Source organism: Antechinus flavipes, chromosome 2 (assembly GCF_016432865.1).
Source record: "Antechinus flavipes isolate AdamAnt ecotype Samford, QLD, Australia chromosome 2, AdamAnt_v2, whole genome shotgun sequence".
Taxonomy (NCBI): Eukaryota; Metazoa; Chordata; class Mammalia; order Dasyuromorphia; family Dasyuridae; genus Antechinus; species Antechinus flavipes.
The window spans coordinates 509,328,473-509,354,467 of NC_067399.1; the positions used below are offsets into that span (position 1 = coordinate 509,328,473).

Sequence of the window (25,995 nt, forward strand, 5' to 3'; positions counted from 1 at the left end):
TTAGGTTGTTAAACATTTATTTGAGTAGCCATCAAACTTAATCTTGAGGGAGTTAACATTGAGTTATGTGGTCTGGAAAGGTTTAAGTTAGGAGTTCATTTATATCTGGAGAACAGTCCCATTTATTTTATTCAGAATAATTAAATATATATATGTGTGTGTGTATATATATGTATATATATATATTTTTTTTTTACTAAATTACAACAATCCCAAGAACAATACATAAAAAACATGCTCCCCTGGATTTTCAGTGGTTTTGGCTTTTATCAGTTCCTTATCGGAAAAGCCTATACATTCTTGGCAGTCGTCCATCTTTACTAGCTAGAGCTGCTTGAATGTGCTCATAAGTTGGCAGGTCTGTCAAGTCTCCCAGGGCAGCTACTGCAGGTTTCCCCCGAAGCATTTTAGTTGCTACCCTCTTGATATCATCTGATTTCACATTACCTAGGGCAGAGGAAAACAAAGAATTTTGAAAGCTATTGCTCTGAATATACTTTTGCTTAAAGAAGAATTGCTATTTTTAAGATTCAATTCATTTGGAGGACAATAAACAAATTAAGAGTTTACAAAGACCTAAGAGAGAAGAGAATTCCCATGGGTTAAGAGGCAGTTAAAAGTTGTTTCTGCTACAATGAATTGGTTAAGGAAGGGTTAGGCCAATTGGAACAGCCTGGGTTCTTTCTTGGTGCCTCTGTTATCTGCTCTAATGAAAATACCCTACCTCTATCCCATAGCAGCTAAGTGGTACAGTAGATATATTATGCCAGGCCTGAAGTCAAGAAGACAGACTCATCTTCCTGATTTCAAATCTGGCCTCAGATTCTTACCAGCTGTTTGACCACAAGCAAATCACTTAATTCTGGGTGCCCTGAAATGAGTGGAAAGGAAAAAAATCTCTACCTCATCCCTAATAAGCTAAAAAGTATGTTAGGATTTTTGTCATCTTAAAGCAACAACCTTCAATCCTTTCAGTGACAGATAGGTTGATGTGCCTTGATAAAGAACTTAAAAGATACAAAGATCTCTGACAATGAGTTCTGCACATAGTAGGTACTCCACTAACATTTTCTGAGGATGAAAAATCATCCATATTTCTTTTTTGAAGGTCAAATAAGAGATAATTAGTGTGACAAAAATGGCTGTCAAAATCCTTTAGATTAGCATAACTATAACATACATATAGATGTAATACTCACGAATGAGAGCACACAATTCATGAGGTAGTTTTCTGGAATTTGTTGCCAGCACCTGCCTCCCTACATCTTCAAAAATAACAGGTCTGGATTCTAGGTTCATCATGAGCATGGACATAAGTTGTGTCTTGGCTCTCTCAAGTTCCACCTAGATGTTTAAGTAACATTTTACAAGATGTTATGATTATTAACCATGTGAAAGTTCACCAACAAAAATTAATGCAATCAACTTTATCCATTTATGTCTGAAATTGAGAAAATATAAAGGATGGCAAAGTCCTCAGAAAATGGGAATGTTTTCCTGAATTGAAAATCAGGAAAAACCTAGATTTGATTTCATCAATGTCCATCTTTACAAAATCAGACAGGATTCCACCCCTTCAAAAAAATTCTGGTCATATTTGTCCATTTGAATTATGACACTGATATTTCTTCAAATATCCTGTTCTTAATTACCATGACTTTTGACTTTATTACACGTCAGGGACTGTCATACCTTAATTCTCATTATTATCACAGCAAAATTACTCGGTAATAATCCTTTCTTTCTTTGGATCATGACTTCTTGCTCTCTGTGCCTAATTCCTCCCCAAACCTGTTCTTTCACCTTGACTTTTAATTCTTTCCATTATAAGAAAATCTATCTAATAAATATTCCACATTATTTTCAGTTACCCAGCTTTTTTCTACTTCCTTTTTCTTTTGTTCTCTATGCACTTTTTTTCTCTGTTGTACCTTTAATTTTTTCTCTCTCCCCCCTACCCCACTGCTCTAAAGAAGGCTACAACTAAACATGAACACACATACACACAAACCACACCTATAAACACATAAACAGTCATACACACATATATAAGAGCATATTATGTGTATTTCCATTTGTCATCTTTTTCTCTGGAGGATACGATCTTCCTTCATATGTCCAAGTCTTTTTATGTTTTTCTAAATTAACCAGTTCATCATTTCCTATATCCTAGCAAAATTCCCACATAATCACATCCTATATGAGAGATTATCTATGAAGGATTTTTTCCCTCAATTTTTTGCATTCCTTCTATTTTGGGCTACACTGGTTTTATTTATATAAGAAGCTTTTAATTTAAAATAATCAAAATTATTCATTTTCTACTTCAACAATGTTTTTACCTTATAATATAAAGTCTGTTACTGCTAAATTTTCTTCCTTTACATCTTTTCTCTCTAGTTTTTTAAAAATTCTTTAACTTTTGCTCTACTAAATGAACTTTGTTATTTTTTTTCTAATTCAGTTTTCTCCAGAAGGCTATCATACTAACATTTCTAAAATTCTATTCATTTCCTCAACTTCTTTTTTATTTTATGGTAGATTTATCTAGTTCTGACAGGGAAAAATTGAGGATCTCCATTATTATAGTAAATTATTTTATATTTATATTTTATATTATAGTAAAATAGTTTCTCTTATAACTCATTTTTAAGAATATGCAAACTAAGTTATTTGGTGCATTTATGTTTAAATATTGATATTACTTCATTGTTTATGGCATTTAAGTCCAAACTACTTCTCCTATTAATTTTTTTCACACACTATCTTATGAATTTTTCCAAATAAAGTCATGTTTTCTAATTTATGTTTCAGTGAGATTATGTACAAAGAGATATTCTATTTTTCACTTTTAAGCAAATAAACTGAGGAAAAATATATACTTTTAAGGTAAGTTTTACTTTTGATCCTCAAATTATGTGTAACCATGAATCTCCTATTTTAACTATACTCCATCCTCTTTGCTATCTGCCTCTTATTTACATTTAATATTCAAATTGAGCAATATGTGTTTGGGGTAGTGAGAATAATTTCTTTGCTTTCAGTGTTATTCTGATAGCCAAAATGTTGCAGCTGACTCCTTCAATAACATGATAAAGAGAAAAGCATAACTTACCTCACCCACAGCTCCACCCATTAATATAAATTCCCTTGTAATGATTTCTACCATTTCTCGAACCTATAAAGGAATGTGATGTTGGAGGTATTAAAAAGCAATGGTTATTCTTTAAGTAATCTTAATAACATCCTTAAGTGCAATCTAAAAGTTTAGCTTTTCATTCTTTGACTATTATTTTATACAGAACCTCACAATTTACAAAGTACTTTACCAAAATACATTATTTCATATGATAATCAAATTACCTTATGATATGTGCATGTAACAACACACATAAGCTCTCTCCATATATTATCAATTTTACCTTATATATGAAGATATGAAAGTATAATGAAGTTAAGTAATTTGTCCAAGGTCATAGAGCTAAGAATCAATTGTTTTAATTTTCAAGTCCACTGTTCTTTCCCTTACAACACAGCTGCTTTGCCAAATTCTAAGGGACTCTTTAAGAAAGCTGCAGATAAGTCATATAAATACTTAACTTTAATTCTGCAATGAATTTGACTAAATCAAATTAATAAAAATTATTAAGATATTGAATCCCAGAGCTTTAGAAATGAAAAATGAACCACCATATTTACCTGTCTAGGATCAGCACTAGCATGAATACACAAGAGACCTGTATCTTCATAACTGTGGTGATAGGAGGTTGCATTATACATCCAATGGTGCCTATAAACCAAATTTTAATGTGAGTGCTGCTTGTCCTGTCCAATACAAAATGTACATTGAAGAAAACAAAACTTCTAAGGTAAAATCAGTCCTAAAATGCTATCATTCGCTTTGGCTTGACAACCCTGAGAAAAACTTTTTCTAAGATTCCCACCGACCTGTTTAGCACATTGAGATAGAGCCTGGTAAACATTCCCTTTCCTGGTCCACCAGCTGAAAAAGAACCTCCTCCTCCCATCATCATGTTTAACACTGCAAAGGGGATGAAATCTTCCTCCTGCAGGAGATTAGAGAAAAAAGAGTTTAATCAATGAGAGGATTAAACATTCAGCAACATAAATTTAGACATAGTCCTTCTTAACACTTACCAAAAAAGAACAGCTCTCAAGTCCTATCATGATATGTGTGAGTTCAGGGATTGGCGTGGGTCCCAGACTCACATCTGACATGTCTCTTTCTATCTGTGAGGAACACAAGTATAAATGAGTGAAGTATGCTTTAACAACAACTAGATCTTACAAACAATAGATGGTATATATAACACCTATCATCTGAGTCAGTTTAAAAAGACTTAAAATTGAAATGGTTTTTTTAGACGTCACAAGTAAACTTCAGTAAATAACACCCAAATTAAACTTTAATACTTTTAAAGCTTTTACTGAAGACTTAACAGCAAAATAACATATGAAAAGAAAAAAGTCCTGGATTAGAGGTCAAAAGACCTAGATTCTAAAGTCACCTGTTCACTGACTAGCTAACCTCAGTTTCTTCACCTGTAAAACCCTAATTCCCACATTTATGACAAATGTGAAAGTCCTTTGTAAACTGCTATATACATGTAAGTAGCTACAATAGTTTAGCTATTGGTAGTACACGGAAACTCTCTTTCAAGTGTTAGTGACAAATTTCAATACTGAGTAAAATTCCTTTCCAAAAGTGGCATCTAATTTTTAATTCCTTTGACAAAGTTATTGTATTGAAGCCTTTTGTTTTCATATTATAGCTACCTCTGTATTTCCTTCCCCCATCTCATTTTCCTGAATTAAACCATTCTTTATAATCAAGAAAAACATTTTAGCAAAATAACAGTCATAATATTCAGCAATTACTAAGTCTAAGAATGCATACAACAGCCTGTCCTTGTAGTTCACCACCTCTTATAAACATTAAAAAGTAATCTAAATCAGAATGCAATTTTAAGATTTTATGCTGCCACTCGGTGACCTTACCTTGATAATCCCTCCAGTATACTGTGCAACAGATCTGTCCACATCTTTGTTCTGCCCACTACTCCAAACTGGTTCTATTCCAAGAAGATATTTTCTGGCACACTCCACTAATTGCTCATGTTCTATTCCCACACCAGCCAGTACCATCCGGTCAGGAGTGTAATAGTTTCTTAGATATGAATGGAGTACTTTTTGATCAATTTTGGGAATATTTTCTACTGGACAGAAACGGTGAAGGCCCACTGTATTTTCCCTGTATGCAGCCTGATAAGAGAAGGGAGACATAATGAAATGAATAGCAGTCAGAGCTTTGTGTTTACCTAATGTCAAAATAAACTTTACTCTAACTTTTATCATTACAATGCATTTGAGAAAACATTACATATTTAGCATTCTCTAGCTATTTCCAGTATCAGCTATATTTAGAAATGTTTCTCAGTTCTAGCTAACAAACATCATCTACTTATGTACAGTTAAAATTTCAAATCCATGATGGCATAAAACTTCTTTCACCTATGTAATTTATAACCCTTCTATGTTAAGACAGGAGACAGTTTTCGTGGGGTTTTGTGGCCAAAGTGATCAAAGGTGATGGCTTTCTGAGCTTAGGCAGGCTGTTCCTTATTTGACAGACACACACACATTCCACCAGAAGGCCTGATTTTGAAATCTTTTTAGCTTGCCAGAATCTGTCAACGTCTATACTCAATTGCAGTAATTTCTGAGAACTCAGATTTCATACCATGCTGAGCTATCCGAATAGATCTTTGATAGAACCATGTTGATATTGATATGACTGATATGTTATCAATATAATGACTCTATCTCTTCAGATGAAAATGTTAAAACTAAATATTTCTGAAGGAAGTAATTTTAAGGACAAATAAAAGTATTTTTTTTTTTTATACAAGAAGCTGTATAACTTACACAAGAAAGTTTTGATGTCTCATGTAAATAATAGATCTGCAAGGATTAATTTGTATGGATGAAATAAACTATCAAACAATCCTTTGGAACTAACACCAGAAAGAATATAGGCTTTTTGGATTACAGATCTAACCCAACTGTAGCTTATCTTACTTCATGAATCATCTCTGTGAGAAGTGGCTCCGGATCAGGCCTCATATTTAAGTCCTCTAATTCAAACTGGACAGCCATTCGAGTCATATCAATTTCTTCATCTACAAAAACACAAAAAATGTCAAAACATAAAAGCCACTATCCTAAAGCCAAGAAAAGTCACAAGAGTAAGAAGCTGACTCATTTAGTTCCAATGTACAAAGAAACATAGTATTAATAATAATAAGACACATTATTTAATTTCTGTGTTCTCCAGCTATATTCCTATGTGCTCCAGACAAAGACCAGCAGAAAGTACTTCATATAGTATCAGGAAAAGCAGTAAACTGGGACAGATTCTACTTTTAGTTTTGTCGCTACTATCTATATGACCATGAACAAGTCAGCTTCTTTTTGCCTCACTTTTCTCATTTGTAATGTCAGGATATTATCTACATAGCCTACACTTCTTGGGATTATTAAAGGCTTAAGTGAATTGATGAATGGGAAAATTCTTAAAATATTGTGCATAATTAAATAATTATAGTAGCAGTAGAATCAACGTTGTCAACTTATCAAGGATATATGATTTCAGTATTTATGAAAACCTGTTCCACCAAAAAAATAAAAGATCAGGATCTACTTATAACTAGGAAAAGAAATCTAAGAAAAGTTTTAAAGTCAAGATCAAAATGAATCTTGTGATCACACGTCAGTCATAGTGTGTATAAAAATAGCCTTAACAGCTTTTTAAATAAAAAGACTAGATTTTACTAAAACCAACAAATAAACAAATTTATTAATTTATAAAACCTAAGGGACTATTATATTATTAATCATTATCACATTACAAATGAATTTTTTTCATCTAGTTTGCTTGCAATTTTTGTGTAAAGGCACTGCTCATAATATGGCTCCCCTTCCCTAAAGAATAATGGCTTTTTTCATATTATGCTATATTATATGGCAGATACCAGAAACAAATTGACATTGTTTTGTCTCCTCAGAGAATACCAGAAAATTGTACCTGATAACCTTGGCTGTAGCACTACATCAGCTAATAAGCCAACCACAGTATCCAGTCCTTTTGTATCAGCAGATACAGCATACATGGTAGTATCCCTGAAAAACCACAAATTATTTTTGTCATGGAATTTATGATCAAAAAATGACTTGGATCTTGGTGGTTATGTTTAGTTTTTTAAATTTTGTCATTTAAGATGAAACACCCTAGACAGAATCAACTATTTCAGTAGAAGCAGTCTCATTATCAGCAATAAAGGTACTATTTATTGAGTCAAAACTAAAAGGAGTCAGTAAGTATTTTTAAGAACACTGACTCATTCTATTCCCCTCTATCCACCAAGACATTTTCTCTGACTTAAAAATTCATTGACCAAAATTTATAGAAAAAATGTACGAGGTGTTAAATAGAGGAGCTAGAGAAGAAATGCAAGCCATAGCCCTGAAGGAACCTGGAGTGGTTGAGGAAACCATAAACAGACATATCTGGCTGAGGATAAAGTTCTTATTACAGAGCAAAAATAAGTGAGGCTAGAATGGAACAAACCAAATTTTGAAAAGCCTTGAACATGAATGCTTAATATGAGTATGTATTTTATCACATAGACAAGAGGGAATCACTGAACATATGAGTCAAGAAAAACTGATTTTGGTATACTGATTACTATTTTATAACTTTCTCTCTTATAATACATGTTTCTGCTCCCAAGTATATAGCATTCTATAGATATATTTTTTCCATATAAGATTTATTTTTTGTCTTTCCTAACTTTTAACTTAGGCAGGGTCCACCTGATGTTATTTTAAAAACTTTGTGACATATGTGATTTTTGAATGATGATCATAGTCATCACTTCTTGCAGTCCCAACTAGCTCAAATCTATGATCCTGTGATCACTAAGATGTAACTATGCATTATTTAAAGTAACTGACCTATTAATAATTAGTAAGCCACAAAAGTTAAAAAAAAAAAAAAAAAAGACTTACAACCTACTATTAGGCAATTTTGCTTAATACTTTTCAGGAAAAGTGCTTTGAAGGTAATGTTTGTCTGGGGAATTGTTGGAAACAATTGTTGGAAATTGTTTAAAAACAAGCTGTGTTAAAAAGAAATTCTTTTTAAAAAATTATTTTAGGCAATAGCTGACATACCTTGATGTCTGGCAGTCACAAATGCCCCCATGCTTTTCCAAGGTAAGAAGAATTTCATCTTTGCTGCCAAATCTGGCAGTAGACTAGAGAAAAAACATTCCTTGTGAGTTCAAATGTTTAAAAACAATCTACTTCTAATTTCAAAGCACATAAAAATAATGAAACCTTCAGGAATAAAAATAAGTTTCTCCACTACACTGCTTCAAAAGTCTTTTTTGTAATAATTTAGTGGTTTAATTTGGTTTCTTTACTGATTTCCTTTTGGCTTTCTTTGCCGATATGAAAACTATGTCCAAATATATCCTTTCTATTTCACCAAAATTGTTTTTAGTCATCAACATTTGCTTCTTTACAGTTATTACAGTGACTATGCAGTTTGGCCTGCAAACAGCAAGCATTTATTAAGTGCCTACCATATGGTACACTTTGTTCCAGGCTTTGGGGATACAAAGATAAAAATGAAAGTCTCTGCCTTCAAAGGTTCCCCTTAAATTCTATTAAGGAAAACAATAAGAATATACTTAAGTATATCCAAACAACATATAAAATGAATACTAGATCATTTTGGAAGGAAGGGGATGGACTGGGGACAAAACTAGTAGCTGGGAGGAATTAAGAAAAACTTCACATAGAATGTAGTACTTGAATGAAATCAGTAATTCTAAGAGGTCATCATAAAGAGGAAGCAGATTCTAGGCACAGGAGACAATGCAGAGGCATAACCAAGGAGATAGTACATCATATAATGTATATAAAGGTAAGAAAAGTAAGTCAGGGCTCTTGTTTTTTAGAGTTTCAAAAACTAAAGAGATGAGCTAATATCGGAGGTAACAAGGGTCAACAGAATTTATTGAGTAGGGAAATGATATAATCACACTTACACTTTAGAAAATCACTTTGGCAGCTGTGTTTAGAGGAGGACTGGAGAAAGAAGAGACTTAAAGCAGGAAGAACACTTAGAAGGCTATTGCTATAATCAAGAAGAGATGAGGAGGTCTGAATAACCAGACTATTTACTTAGTAACCATCTATACGCACATTCTCCAAAATTACAAGTCAGATACTAACCGAAAAGGCCAGTTTTTCCAAAAAATGAGCAATTCCACCAACATATTTTGCTTCATGTCTTGATCCTGAATTAATTAGAACTGACAAAAAAGAAAAAAAAATTAACATGTCAAACTAGAATTTATAGAGAATGATATCATTTAAACCCAAATTTCCTATACTAATCAATGACTAAATCGAACAACTTTTTCCATTTTTACTATGTCCAATAAAAAACGTAAATACTCTAGTTTGCTATGTACTTATGTACTAAAATGAGACAAATAACTGGCCACTGAATAGAAAACATACTTACTTCCTACTGTACAAAACTGTCCAAATTTATTTTGGGATGCCACCCGAAGTCCATTCTCTAGTGTTGTGACTTTGGTTTCAAATTTTTCCTGTCCATCAACTGTTGCAAATACAGGTTTTGGCACTCCAGGTAAGGGAGAAGAGAGAGGAATGTTGGGGTATGCACTGCCACTACTAAACCGTCTGTATGCAGTCAGTCCAAACCTAAAGCAGAGATGCATCTTCAATTAAAATAGAAGTTACTCATGATTATTACAAATAACCAATGATAGCCACCTTCACATAGGTGACATTACACACATTCCTGTACCCTAAGGGAATGAGCATTAGACCAGGAATTAGAAAATCTGATTCTAATTCCTGCCCTGGCACTTAAGAATATGATCATGAGCAAGTCAATCTACTTCTGTAAACTTGAGTTTCCTCACCCCAATAAAAGATAGTACTTGATTACCATAGTGCTTTGTAAACCATAAAGCATAATATAAATAAAATTAATGAGTTTTTGGAGGGAGTGTATTAATATAAATACTGAATTTGGAGTTAAAAGAACCGCATCTAGAATATTGGGTCTTTGGAGCCAACTATTTTAGGAACAGCGCTTGATAAGCAGGAGAACATTACAGAGGAGGACAAAGCAAAACACGGATGGGTCTTGGGTTCATTATGTATGAAGCTCCAGTTGAAAAATCTGAAGACATTTAATACAGAGAAATGGATATTTAAGGAAGAGATAATAGTTTCCACCAAGTATCTTAAGAATTAGGACAAGAAAAAGAATCCTTTTGATTTATTCTACTTGGCCCCATAAGACAGAAGCAGGAACAACTGGTCAAGTTGCAGAACACATTTAGACTTGAGTTAAAGAAAAACAAAAAAGCTCTCCAAAACTGAATTGGGCTGCAGGGATAGGTAGTAGGTTCTACCTCATGGCAAGGCTTCAAAAAAAGCTGGATAGCCACTTGCTCAAGTAAGAGATATAAAAAACTGGTAAGGTACTGAGGCAATTGGGATAAAGAGATTTGCCCAGAGGTCACATAAGCTAGTGTCAGAGGCCAAATTTGAATTCAGTAAAATGAATCTTCTAAACGCTAGGCCCAGCACTCTATCCTGTGACAATGTCACTCCCTTGTGGAACTGGATTTTTGCTCAATTTGGCTTTTAAATCCTTTGCACAGGTTATACCATGCCAGCAATGTACCACTCTTCACTGCTTATAATCTCTAACATCCTTCAAAGTTCAGCTCAAGTGTACCTCCCACATGAAGGTGGATCTCCTCCTTTCTTGATCTCCTCCTCTTATTCTCTTGCTTTGAAGCTCTGCTAATACCATCCTGACGTACCTCTATCTCCCTAAATTTACAATATATCTATTTTGTCTATTTTTGCATCTACTTATGTGTACAACTTGTTTTGTGTAGAATTTAAGTTCCAGGAAGGCAGGAATTGTTTTGCTGTTTTGTTTTGTTTTTTTTGTCTTTGTATCCTCAGTGTGTAGCATAGATCCTACAGAGATTAAGTACTTAATTGTGCTGGATTAATATCTTGTAGAGAGTACTCTTATTTAGGAAAAGACTGCCTAGTTATTAGATATTGTTTTCAGCTCTAGATTCCATGTTTATCATTCCTTGCCCAGACACATACTATCTGTGTGCCCTTGAATGGAACCTTTCTGAACTTATTTTTCCCTATCTGTAAACTGAGGAGGTTGAACTAGATGACTTTGAAGATCTCCAAATCCAAATCCTATGAAAAAAATATCAGATTGGGATTTAAGAAATCCGAATTCTCTTTAATGACTAACCATGTGTCATTAGCTAATGGGGAGGGAGAGGGAGAGGGTACTTACCTAAATTTGGAGAAACTTATCACTACTATGACTATAATGTGATCTTTATTTGGCCATAACAGCAAAAGAATAGAATCTACTAAATCCCAGAATTGTAAGGAATTGAGTGGATCAGTGGAAAGTCCCCAAATTGACAAAACTGAAGATCCTTTTAAAAATTAAGTATGTTTAAAAATATGATTCTAGTTATATTTGTACAGGGTTTCAGTGAGACATTGTGAAAGAAAAATTTGTGATGAAATAAGACAAAGCTTTTAATACAATGTATACACAGATGCTAGTTAGTGTTAACTACCACAAAAGCTAGTCAAATTTACTTGCTTAAAAGTCATTAGGCTAGGAACCCTTTGATTCCACTGGCTTCTTTAAATCATGGAAGGATTTCTTTTTTTTTTTAAATATATATTTTATTTTATTTTATAATAACTTTATATTGACAGAATCCATGCCAGGGTAATTTTTTTACAACATTATCCCTTGCACTCGCTTCTGTTCCGATTTTTCCCCTCTCTCCCTCCACCACCTCCCCTAGATGGCAAGCAGTCCTATATATGTTAAATATGTTGCAGTACATCCTAGATACAATATATGTTTGCAGAACCATATCTTGTTTTCTTGTTGCACAGGGAAAATTGGATTCAGAAGTTAAAAATAACCCAGGAAGAAAAACAAAAATGCAAATAGTTCACATTCATTTCCCCCAGTGTTCTTTCTTTGGATGTAGCTGCTTCTGTCCATCATTTATCAATTGAAACTGAGTTAGGTCTCTCTGTCAAAGAAATCCACTATGGAAGGATTTCTTATGGAAAGACTGAATGTTAGAAAAGGAACTGGCTGAGGAGCTGAAGGAAGTAGGTTCAGATATCACATTTGGCATTTACAAGCTGTAACTATGGGTCACACAATAACTTCCTTATATCTTAATTTCTTTATTTGTAAAATAAGCGTAGGGACTAGATTGTCTCTGAAGTCGTTTCCAGTTCTAAAGCTATCATTTCAAACAACAACATTCTGATCATGTCCTGTAAAGCCATACAATGAAAACTCAAAGTCATCCTCAAATTGAATTATGCTGTATTCCCCTTCAGCACATGTAATAGGTGAAAATTCTTCCCTAAAATGAATATAAACTGCTTATACCTTCTGAATCCAATTCTCTCTGTGCAACAAGAGAACTGTTCAGTTCTGCACACATATATTGTATCTAGGATATACTGTAACCTATTTAACATGCAAAGGACTGCTTGCCATCTGAGGGAGGGGGTAGAGGGAGAGAGGGGAAAAATCGGGACAGAAGTGAGTGCAAGGGACAATGCTGTAAAAAATTACCCTGGCATGGGTTCTGTCAATAAAAAGTTATTTAAAAAAAAAAAAAAGAAAATTCTTCCCTAATATTTAAGTCACTAATCCCTATGATTAAGTTCAAGTTACCTGGCATTCCTGAAGAAAAGGGAAGAAAGTAGCATAGTGAAATGAACAATAGTTTAGATATCAGAATTCAAGTCACAACTTTGCTATTAATTTGCTGAGTGACATTGTCATCACTTTACCTAACACCACCTCAGTTTCTTCTTCTGTTAAGTGAGGACAATGGGGCAAGGAGCTCTTTAGGCTGTTTCTAGTTCCAATGTTTTTATGAGGTTGCACAGAGGTATGTGACTTTTACCCTTTTCTGAAGGGGGAGAGTGCAATACAACCTGCCAGCCAAAGAAGCTGCTTAACTTGATGGAGGGAGAACAATCATCTGGCTTCCCTTTGTCACCAGCAGTCTACAGATTGCATTTGAGAATTTCTGGCATTCAGATATCAGAGAAACTTTAAAGGACTGGACCAGGGAATATAGTTCTTGATCCAACTCATAAAGTATAGCAATGAATAATGATTCATTTAGAAAGACTACACAGCATGTACATGTACAAGGGGAAGAAAAATTTAAATCAATTGACTGGCTTTCCAGTCATGAGGAGACCATCCTAATCAATAACAGTACGCATACCAACTGTGAACATAACTAAGGCAGGACACAATACACTGATGGATTTAACAAAGAAAAACTAAGACTTTTATGACAAGAATATTAATACTCAGCTAAAATTCCATAACTATCAGCAGAAAATAAGGAGCAGCCAGAAATAGTCAGAAGATCTAGGTTTTAATTCTGGCTGTGATATTTACAAGCTGTGTTACTATGACAATTGCTCTCAGTTTTCCTGATATGTAAGAGGGGAATACATTTATCCTACCTCTTTTAGAGTAAGTAGTATAGAGAAAGTATTCTGAATTCTTACAATCATGAATTGTTAGGCTTAGCTCTGTCAAATCTCAAAGTGACAGAAAAAATCATAGCCTTTTATAGCCAAAAGAAACCCTGAAAAAGTATCTAGTTCAGTTCTTCTAAGTCCAATTTAATTCAACAAGCATTTATTAATCATCTGTGTGTGTGTGATATTAAACCAGATTTTGAGAGCTACAAATGTAAACATCACATGATCTATAACACATATGGTTTACAATCTAATATGGAAATAAATCATATCAATAATAATTATGTACAAAATCTGGAAAAATACAGAATACACTAAATGAAGTCCCAAGTGGACTTAATTATTATCATCTGATAATGAAAGAAGGCTTCATGAAGGAGATTACTTTTGAGTTGAATTTTAGAAAGATAAGACATATGCCCAAGAATGAAGGGGGAAGGATATTTCAAATTTAAAGAATTTTAAGCCATAAAAGTGGGTCCCCTAAATCGTTTTATAGGGGATTGCATGCAAAATAGTATTACCCTTCCTTCTGAAAGGGATATGGATTATAGGAAAGGCAGTCTAGTCTGAAGGAACATATGACAAGCACAGGTTATATTGGGGAGAAGGGAAGGCCATTGGGATTAAGTGACTTGCCCGGAGTCACAGTATTAAGTGAGAGTGAGGCAGCAGTTGAACTCAAGTTTTCCTGACTCCAGGACCGGTGCTCTCTCTACGGCGCCACTTAGTGAGCCCGAGGATACTTTCTAGTAGGTATAGAGTACTTGAAGATACTATGTCTAATCTTTGCATCTGAACTGGGCCAGGATCCTTCTGCATTCATGGGAAGGTTTTAATGGGAAAAGATAAGCAGCATAAAGGTCAAGAACTGCATGTTTTCTGTGAAGCTTAATCTTAAGAACGATTAAGTAGAGGCACCATATTTATCATATTTGGGGCAAGTGCTTTTGGGAACGCGTGCCTCAGTTTTCTCCTCTGTTAAATGAGACAACTACTTGGTCTCTACAATTCTCCCATTCCTGAATCTAAGTGGCTTACACATGGTCATACAGTACGGTCCTGTTTTGCCATGTGCTCACTTCCAAGTGGAAACAACTTTGATTGGTCCGATGGCTAGCCTGCAGCAGGGGAATAGATAAAATGACCCCCAGCAGCTCCGAAGGGCGAAGATTTTAGAGAGCGACGCCACGAGAGCGAGGAGTGAGGCTACAGTCACAGGTTAGGCCCCTCGGAGCCTCCGCCGGAGTCACGTCCGAGGGGCTTGAGTCAGGGCCGGCCAGTCCTGGCCTTTCCCCGTATTTGGCCCTTGTCCCTCCATCTTTCTGCCCGTCAGTCAGTCCTCCAGCCTCACCCCTCTCACCTCAAGCGAGAGCGGCCCCAAACGCCCCGTCCACAGAGCACAGCAGCTCCAGCTGCTCCCGTTACAGCCACCATCGCTGCTGCCATCTTGTGCCTCCGCCCAGCGCTTCTGCGTTCACTTCCGCTTCCCGCCCCCTCCCGGCCACGCCCCCAAGGTCTGGCAGCGGCCGCTGCCGATGGCGCGGCCGGCACGCGGGGCTAGAGTTGCGCTTCCGGCGCCCGGTGGGCGGAGCGGAAGCGGCCTCGCGAGGAACCGCGGAGGGGGAGGAGATCAGAAGAACCGGAGGAGGGCCCAGGCCTGGGCAAAAGTCGAGACAAGCTCAGCCGGGCGAAGCCTGGCGGAGCGGAGCTGAGGCAGGAGGAGCTGACCCGAGACCATGGAGCCCAGGTAGTGGAGGTCTGGCTCCGTCCGCGGGCAGAATCGAGGCCGTGCGGGGATGTCCGGCTACACCCGCCGCACGGGGCTCACCCCGCTGTCCCGAGCCCGGAGCCTCGTCATCCAGGACGGTGAGACCTAGCGGCCGAGCCTCCCTCCCTGCTTATCTAGCTTTCCGTAAGGCGCTAGAGCTGAGAGCACGGTTATCTTGGGATCTTGTAGACAATCTCCAAGTATAGAAATGGAAATTGAGTTCGTAGATTGCCGCCGGCGGGCGACGCTCCTTCTCCCGAGATGCTGACTTAGTTAAATTTCTGCAGCCTCCAAGGAACACCAGCCCTGATCTAACTCTGCTCTTTGATTATGTATGAGAAGTTCCTCCAGGAGTAGGGGGAAACGGGGGGAGTCACTTAGATTGCAAATTGTTTTAAAGACGCAGTGTTCGCAACTGCCAGTTGTATGGAAGAGAAAACAACTGGTGGGCGTCACAGCCTTGCTGTGGACCCTTCTGAAAGGCATTTCTCTGAACTTCTAACTATGACTTCCCTTTGCCCTTTAATTTTGCATGAGTCTCGAATCACAGAATCCTCCTTTCTGGAAAGTCCCAACCCTTGTACAGATGGGTAAACGACGTCCAGAAGAGGCAAAGGTTTTGCCCAAATTGTTGTTAGTTGGACGCATCACCTTCTCCAGGGAGTCCCTTGCACCGTTCTAACTCTAAGGGTCTTGCAGTTGACTATAATCAGTCCAGTGTCTTCTCTGATTGTCCGTACTGGGCCATAAAGTCACCTGTTGAAGAAGAGAATTTTAAAAATCCAACTAATTTCTCGATAGATAGTTCGGGAAAAGACAGGGGCACATAAATAGTTGATGAAAGAGCTATGATTTAAATTCAGCTTCGAAGTCCAACACTGTTACTTGTTATCGCCATCACATTTGTGCATTGGGGGGTCTTCCAAATGAGAATACTGAAATGTTCAAATTGAATTGTGACTTATCTTGTAGTCATTTTGAAGGTGCCCTCTGCTACATAGCATTTCACTCACTTAAACTGTCCATTTGGCTAATCAAGTATTGCTATATGACACCTTTTGTGTTATTTAATCTTTTGTATACCATGTGTATACACCATGCATAGATTCTAAATATTTCCAGGATGATAGCTGTGACTTGTCACTCAAATATCTACCTTAGCAGAAGCTACTCTGGGAAAGATGCTATCTCTGCTCTCAAGAAACTTAAAATCTAAACGCATTTATTGTCTGTATTATTTACATAGCACTAATTTTAAAGCACTTTGTATGACATGTTACATTCTTTACTTTTTTACATCTCTTATTCTTTAACTAGACCCTTTGCATTGTGTCTTTTCCTTTTTTATCTTTAGCACCTAGTATTGTGCTATGTACATAGTAGATACTCAGTAAAAAGCTAAGAAGAAAAAGATTAATGAGCTTCAGAAAGTATCTGAAATTCAAGACAAAAATATATATGTAAATGGAATTCATGTCAGGGAGAGATTGCTATGAGGTGGCGAGTTTTGGGAAGGGAAAAGGAAGATTATAGTTGGGCCTTGAAATATGGGTAAGATTTGGATAAACCTTGATAAGGAAGAGAAAAAAGGCATGGGAAAAAGTGGAAATGGGAAACCACAAAACAGGTGGGAATGCTGAATAAATGAGGGTAATATGGTGAACAAATGAGTCTTCAACAGGAGGAAAAATATCCCAGGTTGGAGTGAAATGAAGCTGGATTCTTAACAATAAAAGAGCTGAAGATTAGATCTTGGCTTGGGGAAGGAAAGAGTTGAGGCATGAACAAAGCAATAAGATTGGAGATCTATGGCAGTTGACAAAAATTCTTAGGTGGTGTGAAAAGGCATTTTGGCTTTGGAGGTTCTGGAAATCAGGATAGTGCAGTTAATTATAAGTATGGGAAATTGAATAAAGTCAGTAAGTAGAAAAACTAAAGCAAGTCAGAGTAAATATAGAAACTTGAGACAGTTTCCAGGTCCTTTGAGGTAAAGGAAAAAGAATGAAAGAATTTTGAATGGAATTACTTATAGAGGTGTCTTGTTCCTAGTAAGTGTTAAGTTTCTTGTGTCTTAATGGCACCTCAGTTCACTTCAGTTCAGCACTTTTACCTTGTTAATTAACATCAGTTATCCTGATTCAGTATGGGGCTTAATATTCCTAAATCTGGATTATATGATAATTGTTTATAAGAAAAACTAAAAACAATGTTCCCTTCTAATAAATCTGGGTCATTTTTATGCTCCTATGAAATATGATTTTCTTATTTTAGATGATAATCTTGAAGATCTAGATGAGGCAAATCCATTTTCTTTTAAAGAATTTCTAAAAACCAAGAACCTTGGCCTGTCCAAAGAGGAGACCACCAATACTAGAATTTACACAAAGGTAACTTAAAGAAATTTTCAGTAAATTCAATGGAGGGGGAGGGAGAAAGGGGAGAGAATCTCAATGAATTTTTGCTACTGATTTACATTTTGTTTTAGTATATTGTTAATCATGAAAGAATTTGACATCACTGTTGCTATAAAGTAAAATCATATAACTCATTTTACATAATTGAGTTTTACAGTAATGCCACATCCGATGATTTTTATAGTGTTCCATCTATCTTCTCAGCTTATCTCTCTTAAACAAAATGAAGTATTTTGTTATAATTCTGAAATCAAAAATATATTGAACCATAAGATTGTAAAAAATTATTAAGTTAGTATATCAAAAGACATTAGACTAATAAACTTTTCAATGTAATTTTTGATTTTCTTTTTCTTTAGGAATCCACAAGACATACATTAGGACTTGAAAATAATTCCCCAACTTCTAAAACTGTAGGTTATGGTTTAGAATATGAGGAACCTTTTTTCCAAGATCCAACTGGTGCTGGAGATTTGTTGGATGAAGATGAAGATGATGACTGGAGTGGGGCTTATCGGCCATCTGCCATGGAACAAACTCATGCTTCCAGAGTTACTAGCCCATCACCACGTAGTACATATATTTCCTTTTTTTCCAACCCACCTGAACTGCCAGGCATTGAGTCTCTTGCTCCATGGACTTTAAATGATAGTGACTCATGTGTTTCTCCTACATCTCAAGTGAACAACACAAACAAAGAATTTGCCGTTCGTGGAGAATACTTGGGAGATAGGCATTTTCGATCGCTGCAGATAAGCTATGAAGCAGTAAGTGTGGATGGAAAGCTCTTCACCTATCTGATAAACCTCATATATCTTGGGAAGTTTTTCATGTAGAAAAACTAGTGATCTTGCTTTCCTAATGACCTTTATGCCTTTGGAGCAAAGAACAATCAGCCCTAATGTGCTGCTACAGTTTGTTGATGATTACTATGGTTAGTTATTTTGGCCTTGCTCACAGATATGAATGCAGCTGTTTTAAACAGTACTGTGTAATGAATGCAAATACAGGAGATGTGAATACAATAGAATACTTGTGTCATAGTTGGATAAGACATCTTGGAAACCTAAACATTTTTATCCATTGTCTTAAATTTCTCTACTTTTACAAATAAGAAATTTCATGACTAATTATATAAGGCTCTAATTTTAATTTTCTTTTTCTGCAGCTTAAAGAAGAAAACACTAAACTAAGAAGAAAAATTAATGAGATTCAGAATTTTTCTGAATCTCAGACAGAAATGTATGTACACTTATATGCAGTAATATGAGTTTTATTTATATGCAGTAATATGAGTTTTGTTTATTTTCAAAGGATTAATTTATGTCAGTGGAGGGTAACAGCTTAAATATTATAGTCTATATTTTAAGGGATGACATGTGATAAAGTTTTTTCTTGTTTAAAGGTTTCCTGATGAATTTTTCATTCAATTTTTTGTTGTTACATAATAGAGTTGCTGTGTGGGATACAGCATGGCAGAGAGGTTAAAGTGTTAGCCTTGCAGTTAAGAACACAGGCGTTCTAGTCCCACCTCTCCTACTACATGGGTGACCTTGCAGAGCTTCAGTTTTCTCTTCTATAAAAAGGATATTACTTAATATACCTGTGATATCTATCTTACCCAAATGAGAGTGTATACAAAAGTATGTTATAAACTTTAAAATTGTACATAGATGTCAGCTATTAATTTGAAATGAGAGAGATATTGGATTTGGACTCAGTGATCCCAGGTTCATCAAGTTAGAGCCTGAAGCTACTTTGGAAGGCATATAGTCTTAAGATCCTCTTTTTACAAATGAGGAAACTGAGGCCCCAAGAAGTTACATATCTTGCTTAAGATTATATAGAAAGTAAGTGGCAGAGCCTGGATTTGAACTCAGCCCTTTGACTAGATATAATTTTTTTTTTTTTTCAAATCTTGTCTTGGGCACAATTGTAATTCTGAGCAAGTTAATTAAGCTCATTGAGCCTCAGTTTTTTTCATCTGTAAAGTGGGGATCACTGGGACAGCTAGTTGATGTAGTGGATAGAGTTATCAGCCCTGAAGTCAGTAGGACCTGAGTTCAAATCTAGCCTTAGACACTTAACACTTCCTGGCTGTGTGACCCTGGGCAAATCACTTAATCCTGAATACCTCAGCAAAAAGAAAAGAGGGGGGGGGGGGGGGGGAATCACAAAGTTTGTGTGAGAAGTTATAAGATAATGTATGTAAAGAGACTTGAACATTTAATCAGCTATTTTTTAAATTAATTGATTGATGCTAATAAATTATTTGTGACTTAATCAAAGCCTTCTGTGAAGAAATCATAGTCATTAAAATAACCTATCTTTTTCCTTGTCCTAATAAGGGTAAGAACACTTGAGCGAAAATTGGAAGCAAAAATGATGAAAGAGGAAAGCGACTATCATGATCTTGAATCGGTGGTACAACAAGTGGAACAGAATCTTGAATTGATGACTGTAAAAAAAATTTTTTTTTAATTGTTTCTTTAAAATTTGTTTTCTGGGAGAGCGTAAGGTGTCAAGAAAATTTCTTTGGAGGAATTAATTATCTGTTATCAATTAGCTAGAAGATCAATTTAGCATTATTTTAATATTTTGTACATTTTGTTGAGCTGTAATTACACTCACTAGTAATTACACTTGCTAGTGTTACAAGTATTTTTAGATAAAATCACTTTGCATCTTATTGCTCCACAGGCCTTTAAGGTGGTTAAATTGCTGAGTAGATGTCTTATCTGACCTGGTTATCGGTAATTTCCATACTGGAAGTTTGCTATACCCATAAAATTACAGCTTTAGTCACAGCAAAAAGTGCCAGGTACTTTTGGATTTTACATAGTTCTGTGTGTTCGCTTGACTCACAATATCCTTATGTAAAATAGGATTACAAATAGGATCTTGTAAATCAAATTTTTGGAGAAAGAGATGGGAGAGCTGATTTTGACCATCCAAAATGGCTATGGAATACAGAATAGTTCGTTTATTCTGAGCTAGAATGGAATGGTAAGGAAATTAATATCCTATCATTGGGAGGTTTTCAGATAAATGCCTATTTGGAATATTGTAAAAAGTATTCTTATTGTGTGCAAACAGTTTAGAAAGGAGTTCTAAGATCCTTTTAAAATTACTGATTAGAAATTGTATGAATTGACCAGATTTTAAGTGCATAAACATCTTTTGGTGGGTTTCTTGGATAAAATATCAATTTTATTTAACTATTTTAGTTTTTAAAATAGTAAACTTGCAGTTGGTATTTACCTACAACAAACATTATTTTAATGCTTAAGTACTTCTGTTGTGGTAGATACTAATGACAATGGAATGTGATTCAATTCAACAAGCATTTTAAAAGCATCTAAGTACTGGATATGCCTTTCTTTGAGAGTTGAAATTTTCTCAGGCAGTTTATTTCCCAGATAAAAAAGCTTTCAAATTTAACCTCTTCCAAAATTTGGTTAAGAATATTCATTTAGGTGCTCTGGTATCTGTGAAGACTGAATTAGCATCCTGGATACCTTAGAATCAGCCACAGTCAGGATAAGCAAAAGTCCTTGGTCTTTATATTCTTGGTCTTTAGGGGTAGAAGTGAAGGGAATAGACACAGGATCTCCGCGACCTTCCTTTTTCACCTCCACCGCCCAAGTGACTCTGGCTTGTCTTACTCCACCCCCTAATCCTTCCCACAATTCTCTGTATACACCAAAAAATTGAACCAGCACAGAATAGTGGGAAGGGCCATTTTCCAAGCATATGCTAATATTGTCCAATCGGTAGTTAGCCTTAAGTGCTTGGTTGTCCAACCTCAGTGCATCAACTCAAGAGTTTTAGATCTTTACAGGTATCCAGTAATACAGTAGCAGGTCTCCATTTCCTTTGTGGGTGTTTAAGGAGAAATCAGATTAAATTATCAGGAAATTTTACCAAATTTGTATATGACTAGCATTGTCAATTTTTTTATATTAATATCTAATCTTTCTTCTCTCTCAATCCTCACATCCAGTCATTGGTCAGTTCTTTTTGATTCTATCTCCATCGTGTGTTTTCTATCCACCTCTTCTCTCTAGACCTAGAGTTGCCATTCTAGTTCAGGCCTTCATTACTTTTTGCTTTCACTATTACAATAGTCTAATGGGTCTACCTGCCTCCATCCTCTCCCTTTTTCAGTCTGTCCTTTATACAGGTGCCAAGGTGGTATTCCTAAAGTACAGGTCTGATATAATACTTTTCATGCTCAAGAAGCTCAGAACCCCACTCTTCCCTCTCTGGTAAAATATAAACTCTTCCATTTGACTTTTAAACATCTTTACAATCTGGTTCAGCTTACATATTTCTAGACTTAATCGCATATTACTATTCTTCACATTTTCAGCATTCTAGCCAAATTAGCCTGCTTGCTATTTCTCATATGTGATATTCTATATCCCCTTTTTGTGTGTTTGCTTATGCTCTGTGTTCTTTTGTCCTTTGTACCAGATTTCCTTCCCCTATTTCTGCCTCTAGAAATCCCTGACATCATTCAAAGATCATTCAAATGCCATCCCTGGAAGCTTAACCTTCCCCTCCCGAGTTGCTAATGACTCCCCCTGGAAATTGCTTTGTATATATTTTGTATTTAATTTTTAATGTAAAGTTGACTTCCCTCAATAGAATGAAAGTTTCTTGACTGTGAGGTACTGGTTGTTTTTATATTTGTATCCCCAGAATTTAGCAGTATAGTAGGCACTTAATAAATGTTTGTTGAATAAATGAATAACAATATGTTTTAAATGGCTTTCAGAATTTACTGTTATAATGTCAGTGGTTTTTTTGTAACAGAAGCGGGCTGTGAAGGCAGAAAATCAAGTTACAAAACTGAAGCAGGAAATAAATATGCTCCAGGTAAAATACATTTTTAGTTTCTTCCTGGAAGCATAGCATATGTCACTGTTTCACTGCAAATTAGTGCAAGAAAGGAAACATGGAAGTGAACCTTTAATATTTTCCTCCTCCCTTCTTCAATTAGGCTAAATTCAAAGGAATTGAGATAATCCTAGAATTTATGATTCCATAACTGAATGATTCATTATTTTACTTAAATTTAATTCTATCAACACTACATAACACACTACATAATAACACTAATATTCTTTCATATTTGTACAGCAGTTTATAATTTTTTATATACATTCTCATTCAGTGCTTTTGTCAGCCTTATGAAGTTGATAAGAGTAGATAAAATCATTTCCATTTTGTAGAGGAGGAAACACATAGAAAGGTTCAAGTCAATGGATATTTATAAGATCTCAGTTCTATATAACTAACTTGCTAACAGGTCATATAGGCAATAAGTGGTAGGACTGAGATTGACTTAGGTCTTTTGAACCTAAGTTTAGTGCTCTTGTCATTATACTATACTGCTTTCAAAATGACTTTTAAAGCAGTCCCTGCCCTCAAAAACCTTACAAATTTACAGTAGAGATAATAAAATTTGTACATAAGTAGAATGTAGATGTGCTTGAGTTCAGAGAGGGAAAATATCACTCAAAGGGAGAATGCAAGAACTGAGGACATAATTTTTGCTTCAGATATTAACTATATGTATGTGGAAAATATTTTTAATGTATAATTTTTTCTGTCAAGAAAAAAACAAGCTATTCCTAGATTTCACAGAAGTAAAGTTAGTTGTGCCAAAGCAACAATGAGGTAACCAAGTTTATAGATTATCAGCTAGCAAAACTTCCTACCTACTCCAAATGATAGCTTGTTCTAATGAGAAAGCTACCACAAACATGCTGTTATGCCTAGTGTTTTACTTTGTAGTCTTAATAATCCTAACTTATCTTAATTACACTGTATTATCTTTCTTCTAAAGGCTCAGCTTACTAATTATAAGAGAGACAATGAAGCCCTTCGATCTGGTCAATGTGCCAATTTGACAGTAGTTAAACAAAACACAGATGTTGCTTTGCAAAATCTCCGAGTTGTCATGAACAATGCACATAGTTCAATAAAGTAAGTTTTCTGTATGATTTTGGGACATTGTTGCATGGTGGGTATGTCTAATTTAAAAAAAAAAAAATCTTCCTAGTACAGCTGATATGAGTAAGTTAATGGGAATAAGAAAGATACTGTTCTATGTCACTTCTGATGTACTCAGAAGATAGATGGCATGGAATTGGTGATTTTTTATTTTATTGCTGAGGCAATTGGGGCTAAGTGATTTGCCCAGGGTCACATAGCTAAAAAATATTAAATGTCTAAGGCCAAATTTGAACGCAAGTCCTCCTGACTTCAGACTTGATGCTCTATCCCAGTGGTTCTCAAAGTGTGGTCTAGAGAATCCTGGGGATCTCTGAAACCCTTTTAGAGGGTCTACAAATTCAAAAATAGTTTTTATTTCCAATATGGTAAATGTCTATAAGTATAATCCAGATAAACAAAAACTCTTTGGAGAGATCCTCAATAATTTTTAATAGGATAAAGATACTAAAAACAAAAGTTTGAGAACCACTGCTCTATCTACTTTGCCACCTAGCTGTCCCCATTTTTTTTTAATCCTAGGAAGATGAATAGTGCAAATATCATCTTTTGAGTGAACTCATTAATCCATCTTGTTAGTTTTGTTTAAAACATAGGAGCTAATCTGCTTTTTTCTACTTGGCTTTTTTTTTTTTTTTTTTTTTTTTTTTGGATTCTAGAATTTCCTACCTTTTAATGTGTTTCTGGTTACAATTGGACACTGTAAATGACATACACTGATTAATTTTGCAAATATTTATTGCATGCCTACTGTGTACAAGGCTTTGTCAGGGTAGAAGAAGTAAAGATTGAGATCTGCCCCCAAGGAGCTTACAATTAAATAAGGAGAGAAAAACTGTACATTTTATATCTATTTATGTTTTCATTCTAGGCAGTTGCTTTCTGGAGCAGAAACATTGAATCTTGTTGCTGAAATCCTTAAATCCATAGACAGAATTTCTGAAATTAAAGAAGAAGAGCCTTGACAAACTGCTGAAATGTCTTCTAGCTTAAAGCTCAGCTGAAATGCTGTAATCACTTCTTGCTTTACTTGGGGAATACAATTGTGTCTTTAAATATGCAGTCGTCTTCCTCAGTACTCATCACGAAATACAAATTTCATAACTTAAAACAGAGTTATTAGCCTTAAAACTCAGTTGGGTGGCAACTGTTGGATTTGAGGTGGGTCTGCAGTTTATATTAACTCTTTTAGGTGAATTGTCATATCTCACAAATTCTAATAAACACAGACTTACCAACAGTTGAAAAGGGAGGGAAAATAATCTGTTTTTAGGGAATTTTCTAAACATGAAAATGAGTTCTGGAATAAGTATTGCTTTCTATTGTATGTTATAGTATTTCCTGGATGTTAATTACAAAATGAGCCTAACATGAGTGTCTTTTGTTAACACTCCCTTTAAAGAAAGAAAAAAAAAAAGAATAAAAATTATAACACAAAATGTACATAATAGAGACTATTGACTCTTGCCTAGGGAATTTGTGCCTCAAGTATCTCCTCATGTTCCTAAAGACTTGAAGGTTCACACTTGTGCCTTCAAGAAATATAGTTTTAAAACATATATACAGATATCCAGGCTAATTGTACCAACTAAAGTGCTGTGAATTGTAACGGATCCACTAAGTACCAATGTGCTGCTTTTCTAAGTTTGCTACAGGAATTATTCAGTAAATATTCCAAATGTTAAACTCATTAAGTGTACCTTTTTTTAAATCAGGTTTCATAATATTTAAATACCAACTCTTCTGCTGCAATGTATGTCTGAGTTTTTCAAATAACATTTTTACAGCAAAATTTAGGATGCAACAGTTTTGAGACATTTCCAGGTTGGCATGGGAACATTCTTTACTTTGCCTTTCCAGAATTTTTCTATGATATGGATAAAAACACTAAAATTCTATAGGTCTTTTGCTATTTGATGTAAATGATTTTTAAAAAAAAATAAATTGTAGTTTTTTTTCCACCTGTATAATGTGACAGCTTTGGTATTTACTAAATTAGGATGTGTTTGCAACTTCATTTCTTATAAAACCAGCTGCCCTTTATGTTCAAACATTATATAA

General features: G+C 35.2%; 2 protein-coding genes across 3 annotated transcripts; one reads left to right on the plus strand and one right to left on the minus strand.

Moving 5' to 3' along the window:
- Positions 1 to 15,272, minus strand: PMPCA (peptidase, mitochondrial processing subunit alpha). Of its 2 annotated transcripts, XM_051980326.1 has the most exons (13): positions 15,092 to 15,272; positions 9,617 to 9,819; positions 9,322 to 9,401; positions 8,254 to 8,336; positions 7,106 to 7,200; positions 6,100 to 6,200; positions 5,020 to 5,283; positions 4,159 to 4,251; positions 3,949 to 4,067; positions 3,700 to 3,790; positions 3,116 to 3,178; positions 1,200 to 1,344; positions 1 to 447 (listed from the first exon to the last, which is right to left on the minus strand). In XM_051980326.1, exons 1-13 carry the CDS (start codon positions 15,175 to 15,177, stop codon positions 278 to 280), a joined length of 1,593 nt encoding a protein of 530 aa, XP_051836286.1. In that variant the 5' UTR covers positions 15,178 to 15,272; the 3' UTR covers positions 1 to 277. The 2 variants fall into 2 exon arrangements, with proteins under 2 accessions (XP_051836286.1, XP_051836288.1); XM_051980328.1 differs by lacking the exons at positions 9,617 to 9,819; positions 15,092 to 15,272 and having other exon boundaries at positions 8,250 to 8,336; positions 9,322 to 9,377.
- Positions 15,273 to 15,374: 102 nt separating this feature from the next.
- ENTR1 (endosome associated trafficking regulator 1) lies at positions 15,375 to 25,904 on the plus strand. The gene is made up of 8 exons (XM_051980329.1): positions 15,375 to 15,597; positions 17,771 to 17,886; positions 18,273 to 18,680; positions 19,082 to 19,155; positions 20,262 to 20,373; positions 22,732 to 22,794; positions 23,768 to 23,907; positions 24,806 to 25,904. Exons 1-8 carry the CDS (start codon positions 15,528 to 15,530, stop codon positions 24,897 to 24,899), a joined length of 1,077 nt encoding a protein of 358 aa, XP_051836289.1. The 5' UTR covers positions 15,375 to 15,527; the 3' UTR covers positions 24,900 to 25,904.
- The last annotated feature ends 91 nt before the right edge of the window (positions 25,905 to 25,995 follow it).